General features: G+C 45.2%; 1 protein-coding gene across 1 annotated transcript in view; it reads left to right on the top strand.

Annotated features, from left to right (window-relative positions):
* Positions 1–20,644, top strand: part of KCNQ5 (potassium voltage-gated channel subfamily Q member 5) — a 575,985-nt gene that overhangs the window by 497,898 nt on the left and 57,443 nt on the right. Inside the window, exons 9-11 of the mRNA XM_065888664.1 lie at positions 4,213–4,239; positions 9,101–9,157; positions 19,817–20,037. Coding sequence (XP_065744736.1) covers positions 4,213–4,239; positions 9,101–9,157; positions 19,817–20,037 — 305 coding nt within the window. The remainder of the gene's footprint in view (positions 1–4,212; positions 4,240–9,100; positions 9,158–19,816; positions 20,038–20,644) is intronic.

Raw genomic sequence — 20,644 nt, 5'->3', positions numbered from 1 at the left:
TGCTCTTTGAAAGATTCAAAGCTGTTTGGTAACAGCTCAGGTGCAAAACTAAATGGATTCTGTATCATTCCTCACCATCCACAGACTGGGCTTAAATATGAAAAGAATCTGAACTCTATAGAGATTTATTTTTACTATTTCATGCTTATTTTCTAATATGTCATTTCGTAAAGCCCACCAGAATTCCTCAGGTAAGTGCCTTGGTTCTTGAAAAACAATGACTGTTTAAAACTCCCCGCCATCCCCTGACCCCAGGCGGGGCTGCTTGGGGAGCATCACGTCTGCACATTTAAGTCCCTTAAGGTTATTTCTCCTCGGGATCCCCTTACAGGATGGGCCTTTAGCTTTCACTTGCAGATCAAACCAACATCAGCAGCGAAAGGAGAGAAGGGGTGGAGTACAGTGAGGTGACAGGACCACTCAGAGTACAGCTTGGAATTAACATTCAAAATGTTAAAGAGATGTTACTTCCATTCACATTTCATTGGCCGAAGCAGGTCACCCAGCCGTGCTTCAGCTCGGGGAAGGGGGGGGAACTGGGGGGGACCGGGAGGGAGGTGCAGCCCCCCTGTGCCTAGAGGGGAGGGGGCTGGAAAGGTCGTGCACAGGCCTGACGATTGCCGCAGCATCTTTAATTCCCAAACAGTCCTTAGTCCCAGAAGCCTGGACTCCAGTTCAGCTCGCAGACTAAACCGTAATCACCATTTAATGAAAGAAATCCTCAGTAAAACACGAAAAGCAAGTAAGCCAGGGGCGGCCCCCTGTGAGTCATCCTCTGGACTAGTAGTCGGTCCCCCGGGTTGTGCAGAGTTCTCGGACGGCTCAGCTGACTTCGTGCGTTTGAGCACCTGCTGTTTCCTTTAAGAGCCCATCAAGGCCTTAGTCCCAGTGGCTTCACGGGATTGCAGGCAGCTGACTAGTGTGACTCAGAGAAACCTCTTCTTACCAAAGTGCAAGAGAACCAGCCGAGGAGGCCCTCACGGCCGGTTCTCCGGAGCCGCCACCTCCAAGGAGGTCTGCAGGGCCATCGTGAACTCACGGGATCTGTCATTTTCCTTCCCTGCCCAGCCCTGGGCCTTGGCTTCCCATCCACAAGGCGAAGGACCAGAGCTGGCCAAGGTCACTTCTGACCCTGTGGGACACACCTCCTAGAGGTCAGGGTCAAACCTGCGCCAGCACCTGCGACAGAGATTCATTGACCCCAGGGTGTTAGAGCGGGTGCGGCCGAGTTACATGTGGATGAGAAGTCGCTTTCATTTAGAGCTTATAATATAGGGAAATTCCCTTTTTGAGAATTAGACTCTAAGGTGTAGTATTTTAAAACAAAAAGGGAGTATAACTCGTGTGCCATCTGTTCCTTGAGGGTATGAATCAAAAACGGGAACTGTATGGAAATTGTACATCTCGTCTTTATGAAGGTTGCTAGGTAATGTGTAAAAAGGCTAGTGGGAAAAAAAAAAACAAAGTTCCCAAGTGACAGGAGAGTGTGGGCTATTATTTTATTATATGTGATTATTTGGCTTCCCACTTCCTGCAGTTTTTGGATTCAAAGTCATCCTGCAGCCTGGAAAAACTATTCAATAATGAGTCAGATTCTCCCAGTGCATAAACTATTATTTTACTCCCGTAATTCTCTCTTTTCTCTGTTGTTTTCCCTGTTTCTACTGGGGACGGGGGTGGAGGAACGTGTATGCGGACACCTGCCTCCATCCTGTCCCTCTGTAGCTAGCAGGCCTCAGCCCCACTCCCCTCTCCCTGCGCCCTCCTTAGCCTCTGGGTCTCGGCCTTGTTTACTGAGGAACACGGCTGTTTGCCCAGGAGTGACAAGCAGTGTCCCTGCACCTCTCCCTTCAGCCATAGTTTGCTGTTCCAAACCGCAGTGATTCTTAATCTTCGTTGTTCTTTGGTAAACCATTAAGAACATGGTGGTAATTATGGACTCTTTCCCAAGAAAAATATTCAACGCATAAAAAATCAAAACTCTGCCTACAAATTTTAATGTATTCACAAACTCCCTGAAGCCAAGTTCAGAACCTTTGCTCTGGAAGCAATCCCGCTTTAATCAAATGTGTAGGTTTGTGAGGAGAATAATTTACAGTGACTTAGAGGGTTCGTCTTACATTTATAACTAACTGGCTTAGCGAGCGCAGGGTGATACAGTAAGAAATAGACCAAAACTTCTTCCTTACATCGTGTATTTCCTATAACGTTCGGGGTTGAAGAACTTCTGAGGGGGAGATCATTCACTCATCCGTGCGTTCGTGCAGTCAGCGCTCATTGAGAACAGTCAGAGAGGAAAATTTTCCCTCTGCCCTTCTGGGTTCTTCTCTCTGGTCTAAGAATTAAATTGACATGAGACAGATGAACAGGAGAAAATCAAACAAGAGTTTGATAACAGGTATGCACGGGAGAATCCCAGGAAAACTGAGTAATCCCCCCAAATGGGCGAAACCCTCCCGTTAAACACCATCTTCAGCTAAAGACAAAGGAGGATGTTGCGGGTGCTAGTTTGGGACTCAGAGGGGAAAAGGGCGGTTCACACGGGGATGAGGAAGCGGGTGTTTCCTGGGCCAGAAGAGACAAGGGACAGAGTCCCTCCGATGGAGACACTCTCACCTCCAGGCCCTGCTGAGTCCCCACCACGCCTGGCCCGTGTTCTTTACAGACCTCTCTGGTGACAGCTCTATTCAGGGGCAACAGGCACTTCATCTCAATTCTTCTAGGCAGTTAAGGGAGAGATAAGAAAAACTTCCTGAGACTTCTGTCTCTTAAAAATAACTAGCCTGAATTTATTCTCATGCCAAAGAGACAGACTTTGGGGTGCCAGATTTTTGGGGTGCCATATTCTGCTCCCCTACAGCACCGACTGTGTGCACAGCACTGTTCCAGGCACAGGGAATGCAGCAGTGGAGGAGAAAAACCAACAGAATCCCAGGCCTCGGGGAGTGTATATTCAAGAGATAATAGGAAGAGACAGTAAAAATAAATAAGCAAAATATATAATAGAATAGATGATGGTAAGTGCTAAAGAGAAAAGTAAAGTAGGGAAGGAATTGGGGGAGCGTTCGGGGCTGCAATTTTAAACAGCTGGTCAGGGAAGAGATTGTATTACCAAAAGCAGCAGCAGCATCGATGACATTATCAGTAAAAACACCCACCCGTGCTCTCGTCCCCCCAGTTTAGAGATACAGTGGGGTGCACTGACTGCACGTGCTCATCCCAGGGAATAGGGTGGTGTGACAGCCGTGCGGGGTGCGAGAGGCCATGCTGCTCAGACCTGCTGGACACTCTCCTTTCTGGTCCAGTTCGTCTCTCACGTGCACTTTGGAGGTCTTAGCAGTTGCTATTTCCAAGTTTTGTTTTAACAACAGAAGGATTTAGAGAAGGAACTCACTTCTTGATTTTCATCTCAAAGGGAGTGAAGGCTATGCAGGGGTGAAGCACAGGTAAATGTGCTATTCTGGGAAATGAGTCAGATCGTCTGTGAAGCTTCAGGGAGCCGTCAGGCTCCTAGGGTGCCACGTGGTACCTTAGGGTTAGAATTCAGAGATTACCAACTCCAGCGCCTTCAGTTTATTCATAAGAGCACCGAGACCCACAAGAAAGCAAGACTCCCGCCCAAGGACACAGCGCATTTGCCAAGAGCGGGGACCCCATGCCATGTTGCGTAGACCCGAACGTGCCCAAGTGGCTTATTAGACAGACCACCCGACACTGAGCTAGGTTGTCTGTGTGTCTGATGTCCTGCAAGGGCATTCATACTTTGTACAGCACAAAAACAAAATCTGCCCCAACAAGTGACGGAGACACAAGGCCACGGTCACAGATGAACTAACCCAGATTGAGTCTGCCTGAACCACAGGGACTCCAGCTTCAGCACAACCCGCACCGCCCTTCTCACGGTCTCTGCTGATGCCGGTTAGACCAGAACCACTTTGCCTAAACCATGGATAACTTAGGCTGATGAAGAGTCTATAGTTTTGGGTCACATGCGGGCAGTATTGGTGCTGTGCTGTCTCGGGTCTGTACCACCAAGGATATATGTCAGAAAGTTGGGTACGTTCATGATAAAGTGTCTTGCTTGTATGGCTCTTGCTCAGAAAGGATTAATTAAGGTACTTCATTCCCCAGTCTCCAATTTGGTCATTATCAAGCGCTATAAATGTATTCACCATTTATCATCATTTTTCTTCTGTCTGCACGCACCTGGAGGAAAGAACAAGGGGAAGCATCAAGCAGGTTTGTGATTTCTGTTCTGCTTCGTGTTTGTTGATAAATCTGATGCCTAACAGATGCTTTTAACTGCGTATCGTGTGAGCAAAATCAACAAATACAAGGTGGTTAAAAGGGACCTTTCACAAGATTGCCTGCAAAGGTTGCTGTTTTGTTGATTTTTTTTTCCCCCCTTGGGAGCATAAGTGTCTTTCCCTAACTCACTCACTGCTTTTTACAGTCTGCAGAGCATGGGATGTTTGGGGTAAAAATAATAATTATGGTCTTTGGTTGTTCCTTGCTACTGTTTTCCCAGACAGAAGTCTTACCCAAGTATTCAAATCCCATGAAGCAGGATAAGATATACTCCCCTTCACCAGGGTCCTTCTTTTAAAGTGAGAAACAGTATGGTATGGGGAGGGGGTAGGAGTGAGGGACAAAATGAACACTGTGTCCAGGAGGTAAGAACACTCTCTGTGCAACGTCTCCCGCTCATTCAGAGCTGAGGTCTACTCAGGTGATCTGATCCAAACGAATAGTCTCCCTTCCTTTAGGAAGAAGGTAATCCTCCTGGACACTTCACCAGATCAGCTACACTGTGTGGTCATTCTTTCGTGCCTTAGAAGGAAATAAATGCTGTATCAGACTGAATAGCAGAAAACTAGACCCAGAGGGAAAAGGAGCTGAAAGAGAACATTTTAATCTGGGTTCCTGAGTGCCAGGGAAGGTCTGGGTTTGGGAGCAGAGCCCTGGAGGACAGAGCAGGCGGGTCCCAGCACAGGTGGGGTGACGGGGAACAGAGGCAGAACCAGCAGGGAGTCCCAGACACCTGGAATCCCCCTCCACAAGGGACACAAGGCTTTTCCTGTCATTGCCACCCGTTCTAGTAATGAGGAAACACAGGCAACCCCTGGCCAGCCCTGGGCAGGGGTTGTTCCTTTAGCTCGGTACTGATATACTAATGACACATTTCTTCATGTCCTGAAATCAGTTTTGAGAGTTCTCTTGAGGTGATGAGTCTCTGGGTCATCCATTTTTGCATTATCTCAGTTAACACTTAAAACGCTTATGAACCGAAACATAAACGCATTCGTTTACGATGGGAGGCGGGCATGGTCAGACGCACGCACTCCTCCAGGGTAGGGAAGCCTACACAGGGGGTGGTGCTAGAGACCCTTCTCTTATGTGGCAGATAGAGAGCAGAAGGCATGGGCTATTCCTGGGTGGTATTTCCAGAAAGTTTTAATAGCTTGAAGAGTTGCTCTTCTCCATTTTAGAGAGATTTGTGCCCAAAGAGAGGTTCTGGGCATTAGATCCTGGAAGAGGCAGGCTGAATAGCCCTGATTCTCTGGTCCTCCTTTGTGTAGACTCCACGCAAACCCCACCCTCCTTCTGTGTGGAAACTACTCAAAGAAAGTTAAACAAAATAAATTATAGCCATTATAAGCTGTTTTAGTCTCTTCGGGGACATTTGAAGTCTTCCTTGTCTTGGGAGCTATCCATTTACAGACTATCTCAAAGAGGAACCTATCAATTTACAGTTAATGTTAAAAAAAATAAATAAAAAAAAAAAGAGGAACCTATCTCCAAGTCCTAAGGGCAGAGACCCTCTTTGGCAGGGACTCTGCAGCTACCTGAGAATCGGGTCACCTGTCTCGGTTTCATCCTCCAGAGGGGACATTTGCAAGTCGTGTGGAGGTGTTTGCTTCTGCACAGCCTCCATGGCCGCGCTGCATGAGGGGCCACCTTGGGCTGGCGGTGATGCTGCACTTCTTCCAAGGTCACCAAAGCAGAGAGCACAGGCAGAACCCAGGTGGTCTAGCTGCCGCCCCTCGGGCCAAACACGAACCAAAAAGACTACAACCAAACGTTTTAAATGTCATGATGTTAAAATCTGTTCTGCATGCTTGGGACTGAGGCTGTCAAAGATCACTCCCCTGTCGGCAGGTATACATGGAATATACATGGAACCACTGAGCTGGGCTATTGACTCAGAGAATCACAGAGAGATTTCTGGCTTCTCTGTGGTCATTGGACATTTGGCAGAAATCACCACGAACACACCGTGTGTTCGTGCGTGGCACGCGTGCCTTCACGCTTCACCCACACACACTCGGGTCTGCTGCCTTCCGGTTACACATCACGTCACCGTGTGTGAAGCTATGACAGGGCATGTGCTCTATAAATACCCCTTGGATGGAGTAATAAAATGCCCCTGACCTCCAGTACTTTATGCGAAGAGAGATAAAACACCAACAGAAGAGGTAAAGAGGAGGAATATAAAAAGAGAGAAAATGAAAAATTAAAAACATGTCAATAATCTGAAGGAAATAAGCTGCAGCCCCGCTTGAATATTACCTTTTCTTCCCCCCTGCTGTGGCCCTGAAATGAACAAGACTGCCTAATGGATGCAGTATGTTGTAACAACAATAGCAACATCTCAGGAAATAACAAAGTTGCCGGCACTCCAGCAAATCCGCTCAAAGGAAGTGCATCCTAATGAGAATTCCCCCTTGGAAGAAGCAGCTCTGGGTCCAGAATATTGCCGGTGGGTGCTGGACCCACGTTCAGATGGACTGACCAGCACACTCCAAGTGCAGAGCCTTTACTGCTTGGGCCAAGGCTGTATTGATGTGATTCAGATAGACCAGCGTAGATGTGCTGCAGCCAACTCTGTTGTCCTCCAGAGCCTGGAATCTCCTAAATACTTCCTCGGGAGGTGGCGCTGGGGGGGGCGGGGCACGGCGGGGAGCCGGTTTCTCTGTTCTGAGAGCTTGGAGGGTCCCAGATGTAGAAAAGTCTAATACAGGGCCAGCGCCCCTCCGGCACTGGCGCCCGCCGACTGAGGGGCCAGGATTGTAGATCAGGCCTCTCTCTGCAGGATGGAGTGGGCACTGCACACGCTCACGTACACCCCTCGGGTACTGGGTTCCCTGCTTCGGGACATTCTTGTTAGATTTTGTCTTTCTACACTGAGGTTAGGATATGTTTTCTAAAAATTCATGTACAGCATCTTGGGCTAATGAAAGACACGCAGCCCCAGGCTGGTTACATGTTGTTTGTGACAGATCCAAAATTTTTCTTTAAAAATACAACTCGTCAGGGAATTCCCTGGCGGTCCAGTGGTTAGGACTTCCACTGCAGGGGCATGGGTTCAATCCCTGGTCATGGAGCTAAGATCCCGAATGCCATGCAGTGCGGCCAAAAAAGAAAAAAATCCAACTCATCAGTCTCCAAAAGAGCTCTTAAAGTTCCAAAAGAGTGAACATCGGTACAGGGTCAGGTGTGAATCCCCGTTCATCTCAACTGAGGCCGCTTTGTTCCTCAGCCGAAGCCGTAAGCGCAGCTTCTTGGGCATCATTTCACCATTCACTTGTTTCCCTCTATCTTCCCACTAAAACAGTTCTAATCTCATATGTGGTGGTAAATGGTGTCTATTGGTTTATTTTAATTAATCATTCCATTAAGTAATTTTTACAACTCATTTTTTAAGCTAGATGGTTCTCTGTTTGGGTATAAATTGTCACTTTCTGAGAAGAGAATCTACCTGTAAACCCATCCAGCTGGATTCAGCCGGTATCCTCACCTTTTTCTCTTCCTCCTTGACAAGGTTGATTAGGTTGTTAGTCATCACGATGGTACAAGAAAGCTTTTACTTCTTCCTACCTGTTAAGTTTTTATTGCTACAGGTATAGATCATACATCAGAGATTTGGGATTATCTGTAAATCTCATTGCTTCTGCTTTACTCTGTCTCCTTAATCAACACTTGGTGGCTATGTGCCTGCTTTGTAGTTAAACTGCCTTAAGGCACTTTATGAGGCACTAAGAGAACCCTGCTGGACTTCCTAGTAGACTCTCTGAAGTTGCTATAACAGGTACTTGTGAGGCTGTTTCAAAGATGGGTATCTTAAAAGTTAAAGCATAAGTGATACTCTTTTATTACATTTCATCCTGTGCTGTGATCCACCAGGTGCTTTGCCGGAACTGCTCCTGTGTGCTTGCCTTTATTAGGTTCTGAGAAGTGGGAGTCTTGGGAGAGAATCTAGAACACTGATGGAAAACATTGTGTGTTCATATTTCTTCTGCATTTATTTTCCACTGTTTACATTTTCTTTCTTCTGTGTACAGTGAATGATCTACATGTGTTGTTAAACTAAACTCAGTAAGACAAGACCGTTTTTCTTTTCTCAGTGTAGTCAACTTGTATCCTTATTGGCAAAAGGCTAGGTTGTTTCAAAAACATTTTTTTTAAATGGTCTCTCCTTCTGTTCACCTTTATTGATAGAGGGAAAGGATTTAGTCTTTTAAAAACACACAGTAAGACTTAATACAAGAAAAATTCTTTTTTTCTTATATTCAACCTAGAATATTTTCTTCTGTCTTTTGGCACATGCGTTCTTACAACTGGTTATGTATCTTAACTACAAGTGCAGGCTTCATACAAATCAAGAATTTTTTTAATTTCAAAGCAATTAATGTTATTTATTTCATTGATTCCTATAAGTATTTATCTTTAAAAGTTCTGGAATATTTTACTCCTCCATCATTTATACTATGTTGCATTGTTATTTACTACAAAGGTTGCTATATCCTAAAATATTAATATTCTTATTTTCGTGTGAAACAGATGCTAAGACATAGACTACCATCGTTTGGAATGCCTATGTCAAATCTGATTATTTCTACGTAACCATTAAGAGCACTGGATCTGTTCTGAGCAGCACAATTAAACTACAGTTTGTCCTTAGTGTTTAACTAGTCCTTGTACTAACATATGAGAAACAATGAAGCCAAATGGCTTTGTTTTTCAAGAAAGACCACAAACCCCTGAGTGCTTTCCTGGTGGTGACCACCTAGTAACTGCTGCTGTGTCTCCTCACTCCTAGTAAGGTCTGTAGTCATAAGCAGAAGCTCTTCAGAATACACACCTCATGGAAGCAGAGGTACCAGCATCCTGGCTACTGACATGAGATCTGAGAATGCCAACTAACCTCAGGTGCATGACCAGGTTACTCTGCCACCCTACTGAGCCCTGCTCAGACTCACTCTTCTAAGGACTCTTGAATGAGGTTTCCAACCCGCTCGTAATTCCCCTGCTGCCTGTTGCCTGCTTGGACCCTCTCAGCCCTGGGGACAAACAGGCAGGTCCGCGCAGCGCCTCCTGGTGGTGGGATGATGCTGCGCTGTGCACGCACTGGGTTGTCCTGGTTCCATAGGCATATTGTGCCAGAGGCGAGAATTTGTAGGATGCTAATCCTGTGAAGGGGTAAAGCCCTAATTAAGCGTACCAGTAACTCCAGGGTTCTGAGTCCGAGAGGATTCCCATGGGGATGCCATGATGCCGCCCAGTCCCTGGCAGGGATCATCCAGTGGTCGGCTGCTTCCCAGCCATTTGAACTTGACGAGGGGCTGCACACCATCAATGACCACAGCAACCTTTTGGTTACTTTCTCCAAAGAGAGACCTCTTTGTTGTCTCTTGGGGATAATCTTTGGCAATCTACCTAAAAACACTGTTACGTAAACCTTCCTCAAAAATCATGTTCATAGGTATCACAAAAAAAAGCCGAAAAATAATGAAAAGTTCAGTGGACTCGTGAAGAGTCTATATTTGTAATCAATGTGTGTTTTCAGTAACAACCACCTAATCCGTTTAATAGTCATCTGATCAAGATACTCTTTTGATTTCCAAAGGGGAAGCGAACTAGAAACAAAAATGAAAGTGACTTTTTTGTAGGAGGACACAAGAACAGATCTTTGCCTGTTTGCCTTTCCTTTCCTTGGAAAAGGAAATTTTGTTTGGCTAAAAAGTTCTGGATTAGGATGTTATTCTTAACTGTCATACAATTATGTCAGAACAAAGACTGAAAACATTACATCTTTTTTTTTTCTAATTTAGTGTGTACTATGTTGTGTTCACTTTAAAATAGTTCTAGAGAATTTTTTTAACATTAGACGTTGGCAAACATTCATGTACTTTAGAAGGACAAAAGGGGAAGAGGCACCTGGAACTCATTTATATCAACTTAAGTGCCTTAAATTGTACTAATATTCAGAAAATAATATTATTTCCACTTTCCATTAATTCTTAAAGACAATATTAAATGTTTTATAGGGGCAATTTTTAAAAATATTCTTATGGGAGCAATTGTTTTTAAATATTTTGTTACTGTAAATAAACCATGGCGGATTTAATGCTGATACCTATTTTAGTTTTTTTACTTTTTTAGCAATTGAAATTTTTAAAAGAGCGAAAACTAAATTTCATGTTAAATGGTTTTATGATGTTTTTATTAGTTTCCTCTTCAGTTGGCAAAGGAAAGAGAGATATCTTGAAAGCTTGAGAAATAATTTGATATTAACTAAATCCAACCTTCTATAGTAATTAGCATCTGTTAGTTCCAGAAAAGGTAATGGATTAGATAAAGTATAGTGAGAACACTTGTAATGGCAGCTCTGTTGACGAGCCCTTCGTTATTCTAAATAAAGGTGCAGTGGTGTGTTCCTGAACCAGATCATCATAAATTTAAATAATGGAACAGATTGGCCGAAACTGAAAAGAGGTTTGAAATTTTTACTATTAAAAAAACAAGCTTGAAAAGAGTAGACACTTTGAGCACCATCCCTTTGAGGATTTGTTTAGATGTTGTGAGTTTTGGATGACATGGAGAACCTAGCCTGGGAATAAGAAGATGCAGCATTACGATGTTATTATTGCTGAGTGAATCCACCATGTAATCACACATTGGTCAAGTACAGAGAAAGCCTTGCCTGATGGGATTGTCTTCAGAGCCCTGAACTGCTGACTCCCGTGTCAACCCGCCTGCCTGCTCTCTGCATGTGCCTTCAGTCCGGCCGCTCAGCTGTGTCTGCCCTTCGGATCGGAGCTGTCAGCTGCATGGCCAGAGTGTTTATATCATTACCAGGACCTGCTGACCAGCACAGTTCATTGTTTGATGTGTTTTCACGTAAACACACACACAACGTGGTGTCTTTTTAGAACATCATTTGTTAAGCAACTAGGCATGGAAGAATCAGCGTTACTGTTCTTGTTACCTACACAGCACAGATCCACTCAACACATCTGCTGTTTGCACACTGCAGTTGGGGACAGTGGACGTGGCGGAAAGTGGAAAAGAAAGGGCCTCCACTTGGTCTCGGATAATCCGTATCTGTGAGAATGCTGCCTCCATGTCCCACAAAGGCTGCAGCCAGACTGGGCCTCAGACCCTTCCTGTCCACTGCTTCAGGCCTGGAGAACCCTGGGCCCCTCACTCTGTAGCAGCATCACTATTCTTTTGGCGTAAAAATGGAAATGGATTTTTTAATATTTTTATTGGAGTAGAGTTGATTTACGATGTTGTGTTAGTTTCAGGTGTACAGCAAAGTCAATTAGTTATACCTATACATATATCCACTCTTTTAGATTCTTTTCCTATATAGGTTATTACAGAGTATTGAGTAGAGTTCCCTGTGCTGTACAGTGGGTTCTTATTAGCTGTCTGTTTCATGTATAGTGTTGTGGTCCGAGCACGGGTTGGAAAAAGAATGTCCAGACATGAGGTATTTTAGAAGAGAGTGAGTTTATTGAGAACAAACAGCAGAGGTGGTGAGGGGCGCTGCGAATCCAGCGGGCCCACTTCCTGATAGACCAGGGAGAGCCGACCCCCTTTGTGGGCTAGTAGCCAACCTTTATAGCCTCAAGACAAAGAAAATTCCTGCTGGCAGGATGGCATTAGGTGATTGGTCAGGAGGATACAAGGTTACTACATGGTGAATATTTTGCCTAGTATGGAGCCAGGGGGCTGTCCAGTTTAGATTAGGAGAGACCATGGCAACAGTTGCTATGGGGGCTCGCTTAATTCCGGAGTTTTTGTCCTGTGTCCTTGATGTAGGGCTCTACATTCTCCCATCTTTTTATTTGTGGGCCAAATCTTTGGCCCCTTAACACCCTGCTCATGAGTAACTATCTGCCTATCCCCATCTCGGGCCATAGGAGCCCAGGTCACTGGGGAAAGGGGCGATGACCGTTCCTAGCTTCTTCCTGCTGGCCGGGGTGTCATGGGGCCCTGAGGCCCAGTGCCCACTCTCTGTCAGGGTGTATTTACGGAGGGAGATGAGAGTCCGTGGAATGATAAGGCGGCTTGTTCCAACGTAGTCCTTGTGCCAAGTGGCTGGTATCCTTGTTGTAGCACCGTCTGGAATTGAATCTTTTGAACCTGTCGGGAGACGAACTTAGATAATGTGTTAATAATACAGGGGCCAAGCAACAAAACAGAGGCTATCAGGATTAATGGTCCCAACAAGGGCAATAGCCACGTCCATATCTGGATCCCCAGAGAGGAGAGGAGGCTGGAAAGCCAACTGGGGCCTGTCCTGCTCTCTCTTTTAAATCTTCTATTAATTTGATGTTTTTCTTTAGAATCTGAAGGTCCTCTTCAGCCTGGCCGGAGGTATTACTATAGAAGCAGCCTGTCTCGTTTAGTAGGGCACAGACACCCCCCGCCTCAGCTGTTATAACACTAAGGGCCCTCCTGTTTTGTAAAACCCCCTCGGCCAGAGAGCCTGGGGCTGACTGCTGTTCCTTAGTACCTCAGCCTTCCAAGGTTCCTGGACCGTGATGGTGAGATGGAGAACACTCCTCTCTAAGAGGGATATGCCTGCAAACCAGGAGAGCCCTCTAAAGATGCTACATATTATTTCGGGCTGATCAAGAATTGGATTATCATAAGCATTCCCCTCGCCCCCAATCCGTGGCTCGTTTTTGTCTCTCTGGGACAGGTCTTAAGGCCTCCTCGAGGAAGGACCCAAGTTGGGAGCCCCTCCTGAGGAAGCTGAATCCTTTGTAGTCATAATGGTCGCCTCTGGGACCACAGCAGTCATTGTGCAGGGGCCCCTCCAAAGTGTGGGAAGATCCAGATAGACCCCGTTACTGCATAGAGATGAAAATCCGGTGCCCCTCAAGGATACCCCCGTGTGGGTCCCCAGAGCCAGGCCCTGACCTTTTGGGAGTTTTCCTCTGGAAATAGACTGGGGCCCCACGGCCTAGGATTAGATTGGGAAGGCCAAACTCCAAGGAAGTAATCATCTATACATGAAGGGGAGAATCCGGGCTCTGACTGATTATGAGTGTGACCGGGGGATTGCCATAACAAATTCCTGAATGTTAGTTGAATTATGTTATATCTTGGAGGAGAGTCTTGTCGGGAGGTTAAACTAAGTAAGCGTCTGGTGGTCACACCAATCCCCACATGTTTAGTTCCCAATGCCAAGCTATTTATGGGGATATGGTCTTCATTAATATATTTCTTAGTCGCATTTTTCCTTGAATTTCCCCAACATAAAGTGAAATTACCTTCATGCAATACGTCATATTCATCCTCCTCTGACCAGGGACCCCACTCCAGGCTAGTCTGATTAAAACTGAGGGTATAGTTACAAAGAAAGCCATTTAGCCAGCCCAAAACGGGTCCCCATCCATCCAGCTTGCAGACAGTCCTTTAAATTATGTCTTTTCCAGTATGCATAATCCCCTGATTGTAGGTCTGGGGCATCTGATCTTCATCCGAAAATAGATTACTGAGATAAGCTTTAGAAACAAACTAGAGTGTCCTTTAATAATTCAATTAAACTTTTTAGCAATATAACATAACATCAAGGGACTATCCGGGAAGTGAGTCTCGGTAACACAGACCTTAATTAACAAAACTAGAATTTAATATTCAGTGAAACGTAATTTTTTTTTCTCATTGTGAGGGCATTAACCCTGCAGCCAGGGAAGGCTTTACCCCATCAAATGAAAAACGAGCTTTGTCAGGGAGCTGGCAAAAGCCAAGCAGCCCTCTTGGATTTTTCCATAGCCCTGACTGATTGACAGCTGTTGTTTACCCATTTTAAATTCCCTGATTTAGGAATAGACTGTTGCCATGTTTTAAGGACATCAGGATGGCAAAAGTCTGGCAGTGAGGGGTTGATTTTTGTAGAAGCAGAATGAACTTTATCTATGTGTGCCAAGATCTTCATAGATCATTGTGAAATAATATTTATTTACCAAAGTAACAAAAGATTTTAAAAGTAAATACAAATTGCTTAAAGGCAAAGAAATTTACATAGTCTGTTATTAAAAGCAACATTCCAAGAAAACTTTGTTCTCTTAACAGAGAGAGAAGGATATTTCAGCCTGGTCTCACTAAGCTTGGCCTGATGATTTATATAACTGTAATTGATCATATAGGCTTTCTGCATGCAGAAATTTTTATAAGGAGTCTCAGACTGAACTTTTAAAAGACCTCTCAGGGCTAGGAAATTTACACCAAGGGCCTGTCACAGATTTCGCTTACCAGATCTAGGTGAATTCCTCCCTTTTCAAGGTTCCCAAAATACCTTGAGATTTCTGTACCTGTTAGTGAGGTAGCCTTCCTAATTTATCTAATAAAGCTCCTGGGAACCTAAGAGTTTCCCATCTCTGGAGGAAGCAGACAGAGGCAAGAGGTAAATGTTTCAATTTTGCTCACAAAGGTATAATTCACCAAATTACTATAAGTCAGAATTCGTTTGAGGGGAAGGTTTTCCTTACACCTGGAAAACACAGATGCAAACCAGTAATTTTTCCGATAGAATGCAAATTTTCTATAATTATAGAAAATTATAACCACATTTACCAGTTCATTCAGTCCTTGCTAATGAATCCTTTTTGTTAACAGCTTTATGAAGCCATCAGGTTTTTCATTAGAATTCTTCAATTTCTGACCAAGTTAGGCATTATAGTCTGAAAGTCAGAAACTTGTATTTATTCAAAAGTCCTTTTTATAAATCTTCTTGAAGAGGAAGCATTTTTGCAAAGGCATTAGAGTGAAACTCTAAGTGTCTATAATGACAAAAGACTTATGAAGGCATGGTAAGAAGGCACGTTTAAAATCTGATCACAATAAAATTAACAAAGTAACTTGGTTACTGTTGTGGAGCACAGCACTTAAGGAAGCAATAGTTATTTACTTAGCCAAGGTAACAATAAAAGATTTCAAAGGCAAGTACAGAACAGATCACTTAAGAGGTAAAGAAATTTAAAATCTGTTATCAGAGGCAGTTCAACATTTTAAGAAAACTTGTCCTCTTAACAGAAAAAGCCAAATTCAAGTTTTGCACCAGCTTACTTTTAAAATTCATTTACTTAATTAAATTCATTATAAACTTAGTCAGTCCTGACCATGCATAAAACTCTTTCCTCAGGGGCCACTTTTCACAAAACTTTCTATCACTTTCTGTATCTCTCACTTTATTTTTCCATTCAGGAGCCGTCAACTCTAAATTAGACCTACTTCCTTTTTTCTTAATAAAATGTAATTCCATTCCTCATACCTTTTTTTACTAAAAACATACATCCTACTTTCCTTAAGCAACCATGAACTGTCCTTTATGTCAGCACTCTGTAGATTGGTAAACATACATCCAAATAATAATTTTTTAAGAATGTGCTTTCTTATAGAAAATATCTCAGTGTGGCACCAAACACATTTTTTTAATAGTTCCAAACCTTTTGTTTCTCTGTAGAAGGAAGACAATGTTCAGTAATTAATGTTTCAGTATCTTATTTTATTTGGAAATGGCCTAGTTATTTAATAAACTTCCATCCTTTCACTTAATTTAGCACAACTCTAAATGTTTTAAGTTGTTGAATATCTGGAGAGATTATTCTTAAGTAGACATTTCTAAAACATAATTATTCCTAAAAGGTTCACCCAAAACTCTTATCTCATTTGTATTTTCTTTTCTTAAAAGTTTCTTCACATTGGGCTTCCCTGGTGGCGCAGTGGTTGAGAGTCCACCTGCCGGTGCAGGGGACACGGGTTCGTGCCCCGGTCGGGGAAGATCCCACATGCCACGGAGTGGCTGGGCCCGTGAGCCATGGCCGCTGAGCCTGCGCATCCGGAGCCTGTGCTCTGCAATGGGAGAGGCCACAACAGTGAGAGGCCCACGTACTGCAAAAAAAAGAAAAAAAAAGTTTCTTCACATTGAGTTATTTTCATTGCTGACAAATTTGCAACAGATATAATAAGATCCTATTTAGTTTATATTAAACCTAGTCACAATAAAAGTATTATACTTAATGTTGATGGCTCAAGACATGTCTATTAATTAGATCAACAAACAAAAACATTAACACCAGGTATTAATTTAATATTGACTATTTCCCAGTTCACGTGAACCTGAAATTTAGCTTAATTTTTCTTGTTTTAGAATTGTTTTATTTGTAAGTGCTTACTTTTCTTTTAAGCCAATTAAATGGAGCTCATTTACAAATTAACCTCAGCAATATTATCCAAAGACACAGACACATACTGAGACATAAACGTATATCCAGGCCGTCAGAGATCTCATAGTTTCCACTTGAGATTTAAAATGTCTCTTTGCCTGTTTTTTTTTTTCCCCCTTGGCTTGAAGTTCTACTAATTAACCCAAGGCTGAAGTCTCAGGCAAAGTGGGCTGTGTTTTGTAGCTCAAGGACATGATAAGAGTTAACTTCAGACTTTTTCCTAGGCATATTTTTGTTCTCTCAGGGTCAGGATTCTGAAAAAACGATTTCAACAGACTAGCTTTTCTAACTGCACATGCAAAAAGAAACCCCTTTTGCAATCTCAAAAAATTTTTATCTTAACCAGTTTTCTCTGGAGTCTAAAGAATATTGTGGCCATCCTGACTGAAGGAACCTAACTTGTTTTGAATTTGGGAAATGTCAGCGATGGGAAAGGGAACATGGACTCTAATAGTGCCCATGTCTCCATTTGCTACTTCCTGGCGTTGGGCAGGCCTGGATCTTGTGTGGGGAGGGGAGAGGGGCTTTCGCCCTGATCAGGGGGTGGCTGATGGGGAGCTGTGGGTTGAGATGGAGTCGGGGGCTGAAGCAGGGGGTTCATGGGGCGGGGGACAGGAGAGGTCGAGTAGAGGGTCATCTAAGAGATCTGCTGGAGAGGGAGACAGGGGGGGCCGGGGGGATAAGGCGGCAACAGAAAGACACATGCGGCATGAGTCCCTCGGCTCCGGATGGTGACTACAGGCCATAAAGGTCTGGACGTAAGGAACCTCTGAGTCCCCTCCTTGTTTCCGCCAAAAGAGATCAAGTTGGAGGATCGTGTTGTAATTTAGTGTGCCATTAGGAGGCCATTGTTCTCGGTCCCCCGGTTTATACTGGGGCCAAGCCGTGTTACAAAAGAAAATGAGCCTCTTCTATTTGAGATTTTCAGGGTCAAATTTTTCCCGTTTCTGAGGATACAGCCGACGGGTGAGTCTGAGGGAGGCTCCCGAGACATAGCAGAACCCATGCTTAGCCTGTACGCCGTAGAAAGGGGGTACTGAGAGTCACCAGCTGACAGAGAGGCGTCCCCTTTGTCCCGGTGATCTCTCCATGTGACTAAGACACAACATGGGCCGACTGTCCCAACAATCGCGTCTGACCGTGAGAGGTGACCCGTGAGCGTGCGACTGAGGCCCCATGCAACTCGGGCAGGGAAGAAAGAAAAGAGAGAGAGATTCCCGGGACCCACCGGGTGACTCACCGCTTGGCCATGCCCTGAAATGTGAAAAGCACTCCTGGGATGGCTCAGAGGCAACACTTAGGCTCCTGTAAGTCAATCTGGACGGAGAAAAAGGTGAAAGTGTAACAGAGAAGACAGGCTGAGGAATCGGCTTTGTAGTCCTGCCGGGAAGGCGGCGGCCAAGGGGAGGGGGCTCAGTGTTCTGCTTGAACCAATACGTGCCTCACGGTGCACGGAAGTTTTCTTGCTGGGGGCAGATGCGCTAACAGCCTGGTCTGTTCCCTGACCCCCTTATCCTTTCACAGGAGTCTTAAAGTGGCAAGCGCCCTAATGGCTTTTAAATGCCTGACCTGTGCCCGCATAGTATCAATCGGCCTAGTCCGCAGTCAGGAGGAAGACAGAGGGACCCTCACCCGTTCTAGGTGGCAGTTACTGGGGCAAAGCGAGCCGTGGAGCCTTCGGAACACACCAGGATGTGGCCCTGGCCAGAGTTCCTCTGTTGCTTTCACGGAAGCTTGCCTGTTCACAGAGCGTCCCAAGAAATGAGGAGAGGAGGTGGGGGAGGAGATGGCCCCGTACAGGCCACCAAAATGTCGTGGTCCGAGCGCGGGTTGGAAGAAGAATGTCCAGACCTGAAGAATTTTAGAAAAGAGTGAGTTTATTGAGAACAAACAGCAGAGATGGTGAGGGGCGCTGCGAATCCCGCGGGCCCACTCCCTGAGAGACCAGGGAGAGCTGACCCCGTTTGTGGGCTAGTAGCCAACCTTTATAGCCTCAGGACAAAGAAAATTCCTACTGGCAGGATGGCATTAGGTGATTGGTCAGGAGGATACAAGGTTACTACATGGTGATTATTTTGCCTAGTATGGAGCCAGGGGGCTGTCCAGTTTAGATTAGGAGAGACCATGGCAACAGTTGCTATGGGGGCTCGGTTAATTCCGGCGTTTTTGTCCTGTGTCCTTGACGTAGGGCTCCACATATAGTAGTGTGTGTATGTTAATATCCCAATTTTTCCCTCCCCCCATGGCATCACTTTCTAATGAATAGCACAGTAGTTTATAAATGAACAAGAACACGAACAGACTGGGTCCACAAAGCTCCATACAGTTCATCTGATGCCCACAAAAGTCCCTCAGCTATGTTGCTATTTTTATCTCCAAGCTAGAGGCGAGGCCTCCAAATCCAGGTCTCTGACTGCAGTCTGCCCTTCCCGGCCCTTCACACCCGACCCGCGCTCAGGAGGGCCCGGAGGTGCACCCTGTGTTTTGCTGCCTTGTTAACACTTCCTTTATCAACCGACCTCAGTTCAGGCCTAGCTGGTGTCTGAGAACTGAACGTGAACAAATACAATTTACCAGGAGCTGCCACAGCAAATCAATAACCTGTCGAATATCAGGAAACTGCTGGTGAACACAGCATCTCATTCCATCAGTCAGTCATCTCGTTCATTATAAGCTGTGTTCGTTCTACCTTGTGTGGTTTTTGTCTCACCAGAATGAACGTGGTGTTAAGTGTTGTATGATTGATATTGTCTGCAGTGCCGCCAGCCGCTCTGAGACCGCATGGATCTGGAAATCGTAATCTTGCCTGGAGTATAAAATGCATGCGATACATGTGCATGTGTAACTGTCATCCCCATTTTCCCGTACAAATGTTTTAGAAATTACAAAGAGATATGCTCCCCCCACCCCGCAGAAAAAAACAAAACCTTTTTTTTTAGGTCTCAAAAGTTGAGGTTAAATCTAAAATCTGTTTCTAAGGCGAACACCAAACCAGTTCTCTGGGCTTTCCAGTGTCATTATGCACAAACCGCTGTGCTTGGTCTCAGGCTTCGTTGAATCCAGGAAGGGTGTGCAAAACTGTGGAATGAGACGGACTTGAATGCGAACAGAGAGGTTCAATAAAGCTCAAATTTGCAATAAGGGAAAACTGTATCGCTGTGCCCCTACTTGCTAAGAACACTCTGTGTATTGAAGTACATGGCCGTATGCAGTTTCATCCGAGCATTTACCCACGTGGGTGGACGGCACTGACCGAAACGCGCTAACGCTGCCCTGTGCTCCGCCCACAGCCAGAAGCTCAGCTTCAAGGAGCGCGTACGCATGGCGAGCCCGCGGGGCCAGAGCGTCAAGAGCAGGCAGGCCTCGCTGGGCGACAGGCGGTCCCCCAGCACGGACATCACCACCGAGGGCAGCCCCACCAAAGTGCAGAAGAGCTGGAGCTTCAACGACCGCACCCGCTTCCGGCCCTCGCTGCGGCTCAAGAGCTCCCAGCCCAAGCCGGTGGCAGACGGTAAGCCCCTCCCTTTTCTCCGTAACCGTTTCACTGTACGCTCGAGATGATGGGTGGTTAATTCTCCGCGGTGCCAATCGCAGAGAGAAGGAGACAACCCCAGGGGAAGAACTGTTCGTTTGTCTTCTTGGAAATTTATTCCCTGCTTTGGGCGAGTGTACAGAAGTTTACTTTCGGAAGCAACTTTGACAGCTAAGTCTATGTTTCAGGGAAGTCAGACACAGTGTTGTTAATTCTTCACTCGTATCTCCAGCATATCGTTATTTCTCAGGTGAGGTGCGTATCAGGTCAACAGGACTGTGCTTCAGACGCACAGGACGTGTCTGACCTGCAAAGGCCCGAAGATGGCCAGGTGCTCGGGAACCTTGAGACACAGGGAGAAGGGGCTGGAGCCTTTCTGGACCCAGTGAGGATGCGGTTCCTCTTCTGCTAGGCTCTGTTCTCCCCTAAATCAGAGGCCATTGCTCATCTTTGTTAGAGGGGTTCTCACTGAAAGTTCTTATCTAATGATAAGTGGAATTCAGGTTCTTCTCCCGAGAGGCATTAACCTATTTTATTTATCGGATTTTGTGGCAGAAGCTTACTTGCCAACACGTTTTATTGAGTG

The sequence above is a fragment of the Phocoena phocoena genome, chromosome 12 (genome assembly GCF_963924675.1).
Source record: "Phocoena phocoena chromosome 12, mPhoPho1.1, whole genome shotgun sequence".
NCBI lineage: Eukaryota > Metazoa > Chordata > Mammalia > Artiodactyla > Phocoenidae > Phocoena > Phocoena phocoena.
Note: the sequence above shows the minus strand (reverse complement) of the source record. Positions and strands in the feature narration are given on the sequence as shown.